At 30.4% G+C, this 13,373-nt stretch overlaps 1 protein-coding gene and 1 non-coding gene across 2 annotated transcripts; one reads left to right on the forward strand and one right to left on the reverse strand.

Annotated features, from left to right (window-relative positions):
- Positions 1-912: 912 nt before the first annotated feature.
- Positions 913-994, forward strand: TRNAS-AGA (transfer RNA serine (anticodon AGA)). Its single transcript has one exon. It is a non-coding gene; the product is annotated as a tRNA-Ser (tRNA).
- Positions 995-2,851: 1,857 nt separating this feature from the next.
- On the reverse strand, positions 2,852-8,325 carry LOC11434410 (helicase sen1). The gene is made up of 6 exons (XM_003616070.3): positions 8,233-8,325; positions 6,446-6,994; positions 4,598-5,809; positions 3,717-4,041; positions 3,209-3,464; positions 2,852-3,089 (listed from the first exon to the last, which is right to left on the reverse strand). Exons 1-6 carry the CDS (start codon positions 8,323-8,325, stop codon positions 2,852-2,854), a joined length of 2,673 nt encoding a protein of 890 aa, XP_003616118.3.
- Positions 8,326-13,373: the final 5,048 nt, after the last annotated feature.

Here is a 13,373-nt window from a genome sequence, read left to right on the forward strand (position 1 = left end):
ACGGAAGAAAACACATATTTAAAAAAAAAAAAGTTTTTTTTTGTTTTGAGTAAACCACCATATTGATCTATGTCTTTTAAGTCTTTCTCAGATTAGTGTATGACCCTCTTGATATTTCAAATTAGTCTTTATCTTTGTTAATAGTGATTTTTATGTTTTTGTCATATGACAAACACTAATTTGAAGTATTTAAAGAGTCATAGACTAATTTGAGAGTGACTTACAAAAACATGGATCAATTTGATGATTTACTCATTTGTATTTTTTTTGCTAATCCACTGTAATATGAATCTTTGATCTCCGGTGGGTCTCGTAAGGCATCTCCACATCTTATGTTCTTCGGATATGCTATGAAACCAATTCTCAAGTCAACGACAAAACATTTGATTTCTTTTTATCAAGGTTGAGCTACCTCCCAAATGAACGATTCTAGAAATTGAAATTTAATTCTTTTCTCTGATGTCTTTGGTATTGTAGTTGAGAAAAGACTAGGCATTATATTTGTGTGCTAGTGTGCAACAAATATTTTGGTACATTTTGATTTTTTTTTTGGTCTTGAGAAATATCTATCTCTCACCCTCTATCATCTATTAATTAATATTTAAATTTATAAATAATATTATAGTAAATTTCTCTCTATGTTGTTCGTGTTATTCATTGCAAACCAAACATCTTACATGACAAAAACCACCTTATATCTTAAATATTTATTGAGTATGTGATGATTAAGACTCGTTTATAAAAAAACTTATTCCCCAATATTCTAAAATTGTAAGCTGTATTTTTGTATCAAAAGTCCATTTCAAAGTTTATGGAAATTTTTGAACCAATTAGAAGCCACTGGGTTTTCTATGTTAGCGAAAGCCAAGATTATTGAATATTTACGAAACAGTGTAAAATATTAACATCAACGTGGACGTGCCGGAGTGGTTATCGGGCATGACTAGAAATCATGTGGGCTCTGCCCGCGCAGGTTCGAATCCTGCCGTCCACGTTTTTGTTTTTGTTTGAAATTTTGAACAATTTTTTTGACTGTTGTAGACGGAAACTTCTTTGTTTTTTTTTTTTTTTTTGGATTGAAATTTCTATTTCGTAAATCACTAACTCACATATGCATTGAACAAATTTTAAGGAAAGTATAGAATCAATAATTAAATTAAATTATATGAAGATGTTTTATACAGTTCATACACCTTTATATCCATATGTGCCACTTCTATATACATATACTATATTACTATTGTACTTCCTTGTCATTAGAATGAATGTAAAATATAATCATTTCCCTCTCTTAGTTTGAACGTCCTCTAAATTATCAAGTGTGACTCTTCTTAAATTGTGTTTATTATTTGGTGATTTTACTGAGAGTTATGTTATGAAAAATTCTATTTATAAGTTGGATTAATGTGTTCCGTTAAATATAGATAGGTGAATGAAGCCATCGAAAAGAAATGGACTATTTTCCGATTAGTGCCAATGGAGTGAAAGTCATTATAGATATCAAATCTTAAAAGGTATGGAGGTAATAAGAGTCCTCTATTGAGTAGATAAAAATGTACATTGTACTATTTAAGTTACAATGCTCTTCCACCTAATGAACTAGTCGATCATTTCATGTTAAAAAAAATCTAAATTTTCGTAAACAAACCTTTTGTAATGTTCTAGACTTACCTCATAAAAATCATTCAAAAATTTAAGAGTTTAAGATTAATTAGAGAAACTTTGTTTTATTAGGAACTCAAACTACATGTAAACTATTTTTATAAGGACTAAAAAAACTATTAAAATTAAGTAAGGATTAAACATAGAAGTTCCAAATTTTATAGGGACCAAAAACATATTTAACCCTAAATTCAAAATCAATTCCAATATAAACACAATACTTATCAAATGCATAATGCTTTTTAGATAATTCAAAAAGTGAATTATTAATCAAATTGAACTGCAGTCTTGTGAAATTAATTGACCACATTTTAAGAGAGAGAATCATGTAAGAAAACAAACAAACAAAAAAATTGACCATATTTTTCTTATTTGAACAACCATAAATTTAGAAGAAAAAAAAATAGATATCAGTACGAAAACCAAAACAATAGAAATAAAAAGTAAAAAGATAATGTGAGTATAAGTGAGAAAATTGTCACAAAAATTATCATAAATTGGTTGTATAAATATAATTTTTTTCTTTATGGTTGAATTTTTGAGCCGCATTCGTAAAAATTTAAAACTATTTTGATCAATAGTTACATTACAATTTCAATAACCAAATTACCAATTCACTCAAATCGCAATATAATATTGATCGCCAAAATCACCTAACATTTCATGATTTCAAAAATTGTACTTTTGAACAATTGATAGTTTCAATTTCAAGGCTAAAATAGTGAGCATAAACACAAACATGCATTTGCTTTTTTCCAAAAAGAAACACAAACATGCTTTGAATCTTAGTCTTACATGACAAGAAATCAATATTTCAGTTCCATAAATGTAAAATAAACACCTCCATGCACATGATTGATTGCATCACCACACCACCCAGAACTATAATCAAGCCATCAATCAAATATCACTTCTTTTTGTTCGCCATAATGTCAATGGTTTGCTGTCAAATACAATCACGTAAACAAGTATAAGTTTCTCCCAAAAGTTATGCCACAAATTATGCAAATACTAAAGTCTCAGTTTCACTTCAAATTATGAAAATATCACTTTTATATTTTTTATTTACAAATATTTCTATGTATAGGTAATTTTTGAAACTTGTCATCTTCCAAATATAACACTTTTGTTTCCATACCAATGATTATACAATTCAAATGAATATATGAAAAAGATGTGATGGCTTCACTTACCTAGAGAAGTTGGTAGTTTCTGACTTGTCCCTTATGCTTAGTTTATTAAATGCTGATTCAGATTCATCTAGTAGTTCAAACTCAAAGCATGCATCCTCAATAACTTGATCCAATTTCTTGTCCTCATCAGCATTATGAAAACAGTTTCTCTGCTTAGCATCCATAACAACTTTTCTCCACACAGAGTTACTATTAATCAAAGTTGTTGCATTTCCAACTATCCAAAGGCAATATCTGCAACAAATATAATCAGTTTAAATCAACATGTGTGCATATATATATATATATATATATATATATATATAGTTACGACCAAAAAAATAATACTTGAAAGCAACAAAATAATAGCATACCTAGCCCTAGTGATTGCAACATTAGTTCTTTGTCTATTGGAAAGAAAACCAACTTTTCCACCAAAATTTGATCTAACAGTAGATATTATTATGAGGTCTTCTTCGCCGCCTTGAAAACCATCAACAGAACGGACATTAATCGAGAAGTTAGGAGCCGAAACCATGTACTGCTTCACTCTCTCTTGGATTTCATGAACTTGCGCCTTGTATGGAGATATGATCCCTATGCTAACTTTATTCCTTGTCCTTACAAACTCTGCCACAAAAATAAAAAAATTACATAATGTTATGGTATATTATATCATATGGTTAAATATGTATTTAGTTTCTATAAAATACATAATTTTTCAAGTTTAGCCCCTACATTAATTTTGTCTAATTACAGTCCATTTTATGTTTTCATAGAAACTAAACGATAATTAACCCTACATCATATTATATTTATACTCCAATGCTAAAAATTTGATCAACAAACTTATAGACAGAAGAAAAAGTAAGAGAAATCAACCCTTTTGAATTCTTCCAATAATCTCCGAGATAGCTGCAGCTTCAATCACATTCTTCAAACTATGATCATGATTACACTGCTCTTTACCCTTAGATATGTTAATGAAAGAGTAGGAACCATACATTTTTCCTCCAAGGAAACGCTTGTTATAGCTTATTTCTCTTACAATCTGAGAATCAGAAAGTTTCTTATTATAGAACTCTCTACTCGGGAATATGCTAATGGATGGATGCATTCTGTATTGAACATTAAGCATATGTTTCTTGTATCCCAACGTAGCAAGCCTCTCAAACAAGCTTCTTCCAAATCCAGCCCTATCAGCAATCTGACACAGAAACACCATATCATAAGCGATGATAAATATTTCACCAACTCATTTTATCTGTCATGTTAGAAACAATATCTTATTCTTATCACATATTATTCACCACTTTACAATATCAGGGACTTACTTTTCTAACAGTACTACAAAATATGTCTTTGTAGTGAACGATTTAGTGGCCGAAAATGTCAAATTGGTCGCTTACATTAGCAAATAATAGTTTAAAAGCATCTTCAAATCAGAGTCTCTAAATTGGTCACAAGCTCATTTAGTGGTCGATTTAGATACCGATTTAGCAAGTGATTTGAAATATTCTGGTCAAAGCCACTTATCAGCAAATTTTAGCAGTAAAACACATGTTTATTGTTATGTAGCTTACTTTATGTTGATTACTTCTTCTACCAAAAACTTGCAACAGAAAATAAAAGCAATAATAAAGATATTTTATTAAAGACAGAATAGATTGTTTTGATAAGATAGAAAAAAAAACAGATTATCTTAACTTAGTATAACAAATACTATTGTTCAACTAAAATGAGACAGAAAAATTTCTAAGTACCTCGCTTTTGACCATTGCAGGGAGTTGTATCTCATCGCCAACGAGAACACAACGCTTAAGGCCATTCAATTGCAACGGAATAGCTGATTCACATTCTTTAAGCTGAGCAGCTTCATCAATCACTAAAAATTCCACTTGTGCCATTCCTTCTGAGAACAATTTTACACAACTTGAAGCAGTGCATAAAAGAAGGCATGCATTCTTCAAGCAAAATTGTGATATTCCATATTTGGATGTAACTTTAGGAAGCTTAATAGTCTCAGAAAGAAAACAAAGAGTGTGAAGTAATTCTTCTTTTTCATGTAAAGCTTCTTTTTCAAGAGATTTCAGCAACTCAAGAACTCTAAAAACTTTCTTCGCAACCTTAATTGGAAGGAAACATGTTGGTAAGTGAGTACACAAAGTTTTCATGAACAACTTCAATTTCCCTCCAATGAAACAGAATCTTTGTCTTAAAAACTGTTCCATACTCATACCAATGCTTAACTTTTTATCATCTTTATACATATCGTACTGCTCTATAATATAATCATATTTCTTCTTCACAAACTCCTCCAATGTCATGGGACAATCATGCTCACAGTGTTTCGTGTATGAAAAATATGCATTTTTCACATGATTATAATTTCCATTGGCAAATTCTTCTAATGACATAACAACGCCTTCATTCACATCATTTTTATACAAATCATATTGCTCTTCAGGATCCTTTAGTAACTTGATCATTGATTCCAAACTATTTATCCATCCAGTCATTGGAGAAAAAGCGTGCAACAAATCATCAACTCTATTCTCCAAAAACACTTCACCAAGATCCTTATAAGAATCTATTTTCATTCTTTTACTATTTCCAAATAAAACTATGTCACCGAGACCATATGAACCATGCTCAAGTGAATCCTTAGCTATGCTGTGAAGGCGCGACACCACTGCCAACACTGCAGTGTTTGTTGGAGCACATGTTAGTGTTCTGATTCTTAACTTGAGGAGACAGAATAGCATGGAAGCAACTGTTTTTGTTTTGCCTGTTCCTGGTGGACCCCATATGAGTTTAATAGGATCATTGTGATGACATTTTTTTATATGAAAACAACTTAGAATAGAATCTTCTTGAGATTTGTTTAGATTCTGAGCTTTGATCATGTTTTTTACTCGAGAATAGGATTGAGGGAGATATTCTCCTGACCAGCAAGTATGACAGTTTTGTTCCATCTGTAAAATACAATGAAAACATGAAACTTTTTATGATAATATCAAAGAACAAGAAGTAGTCCTGTTATCAAGGATTTAAATAGAGTAGTAGTGTTACAATTGAGATCGTTTATATTGCAAAAAAAAAAGGTTAAATATAGTTGATATGGCCATGATTGCTGTTTCAAAAAAACAAAAATCAGAAAACCTTGTTTTTGCCACAATCAAGGATGCTACTGTTTTTTTATAATTGAGCGCACTATAAAAATGATTTTAAAAATGGCCTAGGAATGAGATTAAAACCATGGCATCTAGATTTTTTATGCTTCTGTAACGCAACTAATACTGAGACCACATCAATCAACCAAATTTGAGCACAATTCTCTCCGATACCAAGAATCGTGACGCAACCATGGCTGTGAACTATGATCTTAAGACCTGAAGGAAGGATGTATTTCACAAGGATTGAAAATAAACACAAGCAGCATCTTATCTATTGAAGAAATATGTGCATGAAAGTTTCAAAACAAATTCTAATGCAGAAAAACTTTTCTCATAGTATTCAAGTTGATGTTTGTTAAATTTGTAAGTTGAAAAACATTAGTTTCATGAGTATAACAAAGAATAGAAACCAATAAATAATTTTGTGATTCTTACCCTTGAATATGGCTGCAACACTTTTTTAATTATATTCATGTTGGATTCTTCCATATCTGAGTTCAAAGCATTCCAAATACGAATATTTGTTGTCATGTTAATGAGATAAACAACGTAGAGTTTCTGGGCTTTGTTACTCCTCAAATCAATGTTGTTATGCATCTCCTTGGACAACAGCATAGTAATCTGATCATTAAGTTCATCTTTTGATCCACAAATATAACCTATGTGACAATATCTTTCGATCCTGCTCAAATCAGACACGCTTCTAGGTCGAACATTTGTGAATGCAACGAGGTCACCAACCTCAGGTTCATATTTTCCTACACCGTACACTTCTTCGGTAGTGTTCTTCAATGTAGTTTGATAGAACAAGGCGTGGGGATAGTTGAAGTCTTTGGATATTTCCATTGTCCTGATTTCGCAAAAAGCTTGAGGAACATTCCACAAGCTTGAAGACAGATAACTATGTGTTTCCTCAATCAATGCAGGAAAGAATGAATTCACGTAGTCATTTGTTGAGATGAACGTCTTTGGAATCTTTGGTACCTGCGCAAAATTAAAGAGCACTTCAATTCAAGATGCCTTTACTGAGACAAAGAGTTCTTTCTACAAATATGTTTGACATGTCACAACAGAAAATGAAGAGACTAGGCAAAAAAGCTAGTACAATTTAAGTACTTATTATATCTTATAAAGGGATCCTGTGTCGTCCAGCCAAATCTTATCCATTAGATTAATCTATCGATTGAGATGCGATTTTGTTGGCAACACAGAAGGGGTTATATTAGTAGGCAATCTAACTTACAACAAATAAAAATGTGACTAGCATCTAATTCTTCCAATTATTTTCTTGATCCAATTTCCTCACAATAAAACAAAAACAAATGATAACAAGATCAAGAGCAAAAAAAAAGCAAAATCAGCAGTGTTTCTATTTTCTTTCAATTAATTAACAAAATCAGCAGTGTTTCTATTCACCTCAATTAACAAAATGAAACATCCTCATCTCCACTACGCTTACTTTATTCTCGTGTTAGTTCTAAGCCGCCCAACACTCTATTCCATACAACATCGTCGGTCTAACAGCTGTCCGGTAGAATTTTCTCTTCAATTTGAAAGGTACTTTTGCATCACATAAAACACCTGAGGCACTTCTCCATTTCGTATTCAAGTTGGGTGTTTTATGTGATACGAAAGTACCGCTCTAGTTGAAGGGAAAATTATATTGGACAGTTGACATACCGGTGATGTTGTATGGAATGGAATGTTTGGCGGTTAAGAACCATCATTAGAATAAAGTACACGTAACGGAGATGATGATGTTGTGTTGGATGTGTGGTAAGACTAGACAGGATAGACTTAGAAATGACAACATTAGAGAGAGTTGGAGTAACACTTATAGTAGAAAAGATGGTGGAAAATAGGCTTAGGTGGTTTAGACTTGTAAAGAAAATACATGTAGATTCTGTAGTATGGAGAGTAGATCGGATGAAGGATAATCAGATTACAAGAGGTAGAGGAAGACCTAAAAAACTATAAGAGAAACTATTAGAGCAGATTTAGAGATTAACAAGTTGGATTCAAATATGGTTTATGATAGAATATTATGACGTAATTTGATCGATATAACCGATCCACTTAATGAGATAAAACTTGGATGTTATAATTAACATAATGAAAATGGAATAAAGTCAAGGCATCAAGAAGTTGAAGGATGAGTAACCCAAAAAAATTACAAGCTAATGTGTTTTGCATGTTAGAGTATTGAAAAGTGAAGAAAGAACCTGGTATTTGAAAAGATTTTCATTGAGAATATCCTCTAGAGTCCAAGAGAATACAATATCTATTAAGCTTCCACGATGAAGACATTTCTCCATTGCAGTATATCTCATCTCCATATTTCTTCTATCCCTTTTGATCAACTCTATGCATGCAACAACCAATATCACAATCCATGGTTTCTTTGTTTTGTACACATGAAAATACAATAAAAATATATGCAAAAAAAAAAAAAAAAAAAAAAAAACTTGTTAAAAAGCTAAGCACATTTACATATGCATGATAAACATGAAAAAGTAGAAAAAGAAAAAGAAAAAATTACCACGAGCTAGATAAACCAAAATACTTGCTGATCACCAATATTTGGAGAATTATACAAGTGTAGTAAGACCCTCTTTACAGAACTTTTGTAGCTAACTACAACAAACTAGAGTAGTAAGACCCTGTTGACCAGACTAGAGTAATAATAATATATTAATTACATAAAGGAAAAAGAAACTGTTTATTGAAATTTGTTAAATAAGTTTTTTATTTATATTTGATAATGTATATTATTAAATAATGGAAAACGTTGACCCTTAACTCTTTTATTAATAAGTAGTTAATGCAATAATTAAATAGGGTTATATTCAATAAACAAAGGTAGTGTAGAAAAAAAATAGCAATAATTAATATTGTACAGTATTGTTTTAATTAGTATTTTAATTAGTATATTATTTAAGTTCACAGTAATTATATATATTTATTTAATTTTTTTAATAATGTGACCTTTAATTTTTACTTTTCTATAATAAATAATTAATGTGATTGATTTTGACCACATTTATTAATGTTATCTTAAAAGTTGAAAAAGTCAATTTTTTTATTGGGAAAATAGTCATCTTGATCCCTGAATGTGTAACGGGACTTACAATATTCTATCAATGCATCGAAATTTTAAAATAGTCCCTGACTGTGCACTACATTGGTCAAAATAGTCTTTTACATTTAAATTATTCGTTAATATTGTCATATCAGTCTATCAATTTATTTCCTTATTGTTATATCATTTCAAAATAGTTAATGTCATCATTGATGAACTATTTCAAAGTCGATGACTATTTTGACTAACCAAATGTACAATTAGAGACAATTTTAAAATTTCGATACATCGAGACAATTTTAAAATTTCAATACATGGTGTGACTACTCGTTACACATGAAGGGACCAAAATAACTATTTGCCCTATATTATTTCAATTATGTACGTTTTTTAGAAACTTGGAATCCGATCCAATGACCAATTAAATAGGACTAATTTTACAATCCAAAAGTAGGACCTAATTGAAACATGATCAAAACACTATATAGATTGATTCAACGCATAAATGGCTGGCACCTAAGAGATTTAAATTCGAAACCTATATAAAAAACACACTCCTAATCTCAATGGGGGTGTTTGTTTCAAGTTTAGTAGATTTATTTCTAAGAATAACTTTCCGGAAAATATAAGGGATGAAAGTTTTTTTTTTTTTTTTTTTGTCAAACAACCTAATGGTTCAGGCTCACACATTGTAAAATGTGGATAAGTGGGAAATTCATGGTTCGAAAGCCAATCCTTATACATGTTGTTCAAAATAGTCCTTTTAAAAAGGAGTAATAATCATTTTGATCATTGAATCTGTAACGAGTAGCAAGAATAGACCTTAATGGATCAAAATCAAAATAATCATCGATTGTGCACTATTCACTTATGTTAAAATGCTTCTTTAATTGTCAAATTAGTACCTACTTTCATATTCGTCTCTACATAAAAAGAGTTAATGCATCATGACTATTTTGACTAAGTATGCAATCAAAGACTACTTTAAAATACAAGGTTAATTAAGTTTTTGGTCCCTATAAATATCTGCAGTTTTGTTTTTAGTCCCTATAAAAATCAATCACACTTTTTAGTCCCTAAAAATTTTCCGTTAGTGTGTTGAGTCCTATAAATTTTCCATCAGCATTTTTGGTCCTTGTTAAAATTTCCATCAACATTTTTGATTCCTAAAATGCTTAAGAAAAATGTTACAGGAACGAAAAAGTGTGATTTTATTTTGTAGAAACTAAAAACAAAATTGTGAATATTTATAGAGACTAAAAACTTAATTAACCCTAAAATATATAAACACCTTAAATTAATGACTTTGACACATCATAATTGAGTCAGGGGACTAATTTCTTAAAAAAATTACAATGACGAGACCAAAAAATTGATTTTTAAAACAGAGGGATCAAAATTTCAAAAAATTTAAAATAAAAAGACCAAAATTACATTTAAGTCCCAAATCAAAGGCAGAGAAAGAATGTCGAATCAAAATCTTTAGCTAGATTTTACTTAGCATCCTATCAAACTCTAGCTTCTAATTTTGTTGTTGAAAACATCAAATTCTTAACACAAAAAGAATGAGTGATTGCTTGATTTCACTTTAACAAAAGACTAAAATTGTTCTGACTCAAATTCTTTTAAATAATTCGTCTTAGACTCAATAAAATTTTCCAAACCTAAAGGATATCGTGGTGTAAACATGAACGTTATTAGTGAAGAGAAAAAAAGTGACATCTATATTGAAAGAATGATCAAAACAAGTTACGTACCTCTTAAGCTTGCTTTGAGTGTGTTCTTGGAGCTTGATTCTTCTTCTCTTCTCTTTTCTTCCCCTAACCCTATTCTATTTTCACTTGTGCGTGTAGTTTCTTTTTAAAACAACTTATATAAAATAAATTTGTATCTTTCGGAGAGGTTATAATTATATATAATCAATGGAATCAACTCACGCGATTGTAGCCAAATTTATAGTCTTTTTTTTTTTGTCACTCTCCAACTTTCCTATTTCGTTTATGATTTTCAAAATTTCCGCTTCACTTTCATCAAGTAACATTTAATTAGAAGGGGGGTATACGAGAGTGTAACTATAATTTTGAGATCCATATTTTTATTTTCTTCTCTGTTTTATTAGTAAGTTTAGGGATGATAATTGGAATCAAGTTCGTCGGACACCCGCAAAAATATCCACAATTAATCTGAGTTTTTGGCTCAGGTAATTACCCACAAATTTAAATGAATATGAGTGCGGAGCCCGACCCTAATCCGCACATATACTCATAATATTATATATAATTTAAATCTACATACCATTAAAGTTGATTAATTGTAAACTTTTTTATAATTATTTAAACCTAAATCTTTTTTAGAAGTGTTCAAACCTAAACCAAAACAATTGTTCTCGGTTGAAATAGACTTAAAATTTGATGGATGAAGAAGATTGTTGCTGAAAATATATTTATGTAGAGTAAAAATATATTTTTGTACCGTACGAAGAAAAATTTGATGCAAACATATTTTTAAAATAAATATTTAATGCAAATATATTTTGCGCTTAAGGAGAGAAAACAAACATATCTTCAGCGTGATATCTATTCCAAATTTACAAGTTATAATTCTAAAATGAGAGAGTAGAAAAATAAGGATTAGAAGCCAACAACAAAACTAGGTTTGTAGAGATCTCTGGTGGCAACAAACACTATGGTTGGAATTGAATCATCATTGATTCACATTCGAGAAACACTATTAAGATTGAGTCTCTCGATTACGGGAAGAGATTCATGACTTTGGGTAGAATTAGGTTTGAAAACTGATTCTTGTAACCCTTTGGAATCTTTTGTAAAGTTACTAAAAAATTATAGCATAATCGAGAGCTACTCTCTCTTTGGAGTAGGTTAGTATTAGGGGTGTTCAAAACCGAACCAACCCAATAGAAAAACCGCAAACCAAACCAATCCAAACCGAAACCGCAAAAAACCGCACTTGGTTCGGATGAATTCGGATGACTTTTGCAATGAACCGCGCGGTTCGGTTTGGTTTGCGATCTGCATCTCAGCAACCGAACCAAACCAAACCGCAAGAATGATGAATATTACTTAAAGATGTACTAGCCCAATTACATAATTTAAGAATAATCTCTTTTGATTCGATTTTTTCATTGTTGCACCATCAGGTTCGATTCTAGTTCATTTCCATCTCTTTCAATTCATTTCAAGTGATGAATTTGTTTCTTTTACTTCCCAATAATTTGTTTCATGCTTATGTTTCTTCTTAATTATACCGATTTTTATACAAGTTTTACCTAATATTTTATCATATAAACAACAAAATAAAATGTCCTATGTTTATTTTGTAACAAGTTGGCAATATTAGAGTTAATGTAATATTTTTTTTTATCTCACGATAAACCGCACAAACCGAACCAATCCAAACTGCATTGATTTGGTTTGGTTTGGATGAATTTTTAAAAATCAACCGAACCAAATTAAACCACACTGTGAACACCCCTAGTCAACACCCCTAGTCAGTATTGTACCGAACTGGATAAATAAACTTGTTTCTATTCTTCATCCTCTCTCTCTCTCTCTGATTTCTAATTTTGTTTTTGTTTATAATTGTCACCCACGTTGATATTGGTTGCTTGATTAATTTGCTTCACACATCAAATTTTTATTGGTGTGTTTTTTAAGGAATTCACAACACTATGCTACATATCAACATCTCTTCTTCTTTTTTACATTTTTTTTTTATCGTTGTCTTGTTTTTATCGTTAGTCAACTTTGGATAGATATTCTTTCTTTCAAAAAATTATATGCTTTTAAATAAAAATTGTTGAATCATCTCTAAATTATTTGTTAATTTATACGTCTTTTGTTTTTTTTTGGCTTAATACATATGCTTTGATCCCTTAACTTATTTTTAGATTTTATTTTGGTCCCCTAACTATAAAGTGTCTCAATTTGATCCATTATGTCTTTTGCCGTTACCTCTTTTGGTCATATCCGTTACATTTTAACTGTTTGATCTATTCTTCATATTTTATAAAAAATATGAATTTTTTATATATTTTTCAAAAAAATCAGGTGTTAATCATTCACTGTAGGCTACAATAAACCTACATGATCCAACGGATAGGACCAAAAGAGGTAACGACAAAAGACACAAGGGACCAAATTGAGACACTCTATAGTTAGGGGACCAAAATGAAATCCGAAAATAAATTAAGAGACCAAAGCATGTATTAATTTTTTTTTTTGTCTTTTTTGGTAGGTAATATGTGAGTGCGGATACAAACACTTA

This window comes from Medicago truncatula, chromosome 5 (assembly GCF_003473485.1).
Source record: "Medicago truncatula cultivar Jemalong A17 chromosome 5, MtrunA17r5.0-ANR, whole genome shotgun sequence".
In the NCBI taxonomy this organism is placed as follows: domain Eukaryota; kingdom Viridiplantae; phylum Streptophyta; class Magnoliopsida; order Fabales; family Fabaceae; genus Medicago; species Medicago truncatula.

Bases quoted from the DNA above. Each gene is read 5' to 3' on its own strand.
- LOC11434410 (XM_003616070.3), bottom strand. From the start codon at position 8,325: ATGGAGAAATGTCTTCATCGTGGAAGCTTAATAGATATTGTATTCTCT. The intron at 6,995-8,232 runs GTTCTTTCTTCA...AATTTTGCGCAG, and splicing joins AAAATCTTTTCAAATACCAG to GTACCAAAGATTCCAAAGAC. The intron at 3,090-3,208 runs GTATGCTATTAT...TATTTGTTGCAG, and splicing joins GTTGCAATCACTAGGGCTAG to ATATTGCCTTTGGATAGTTG.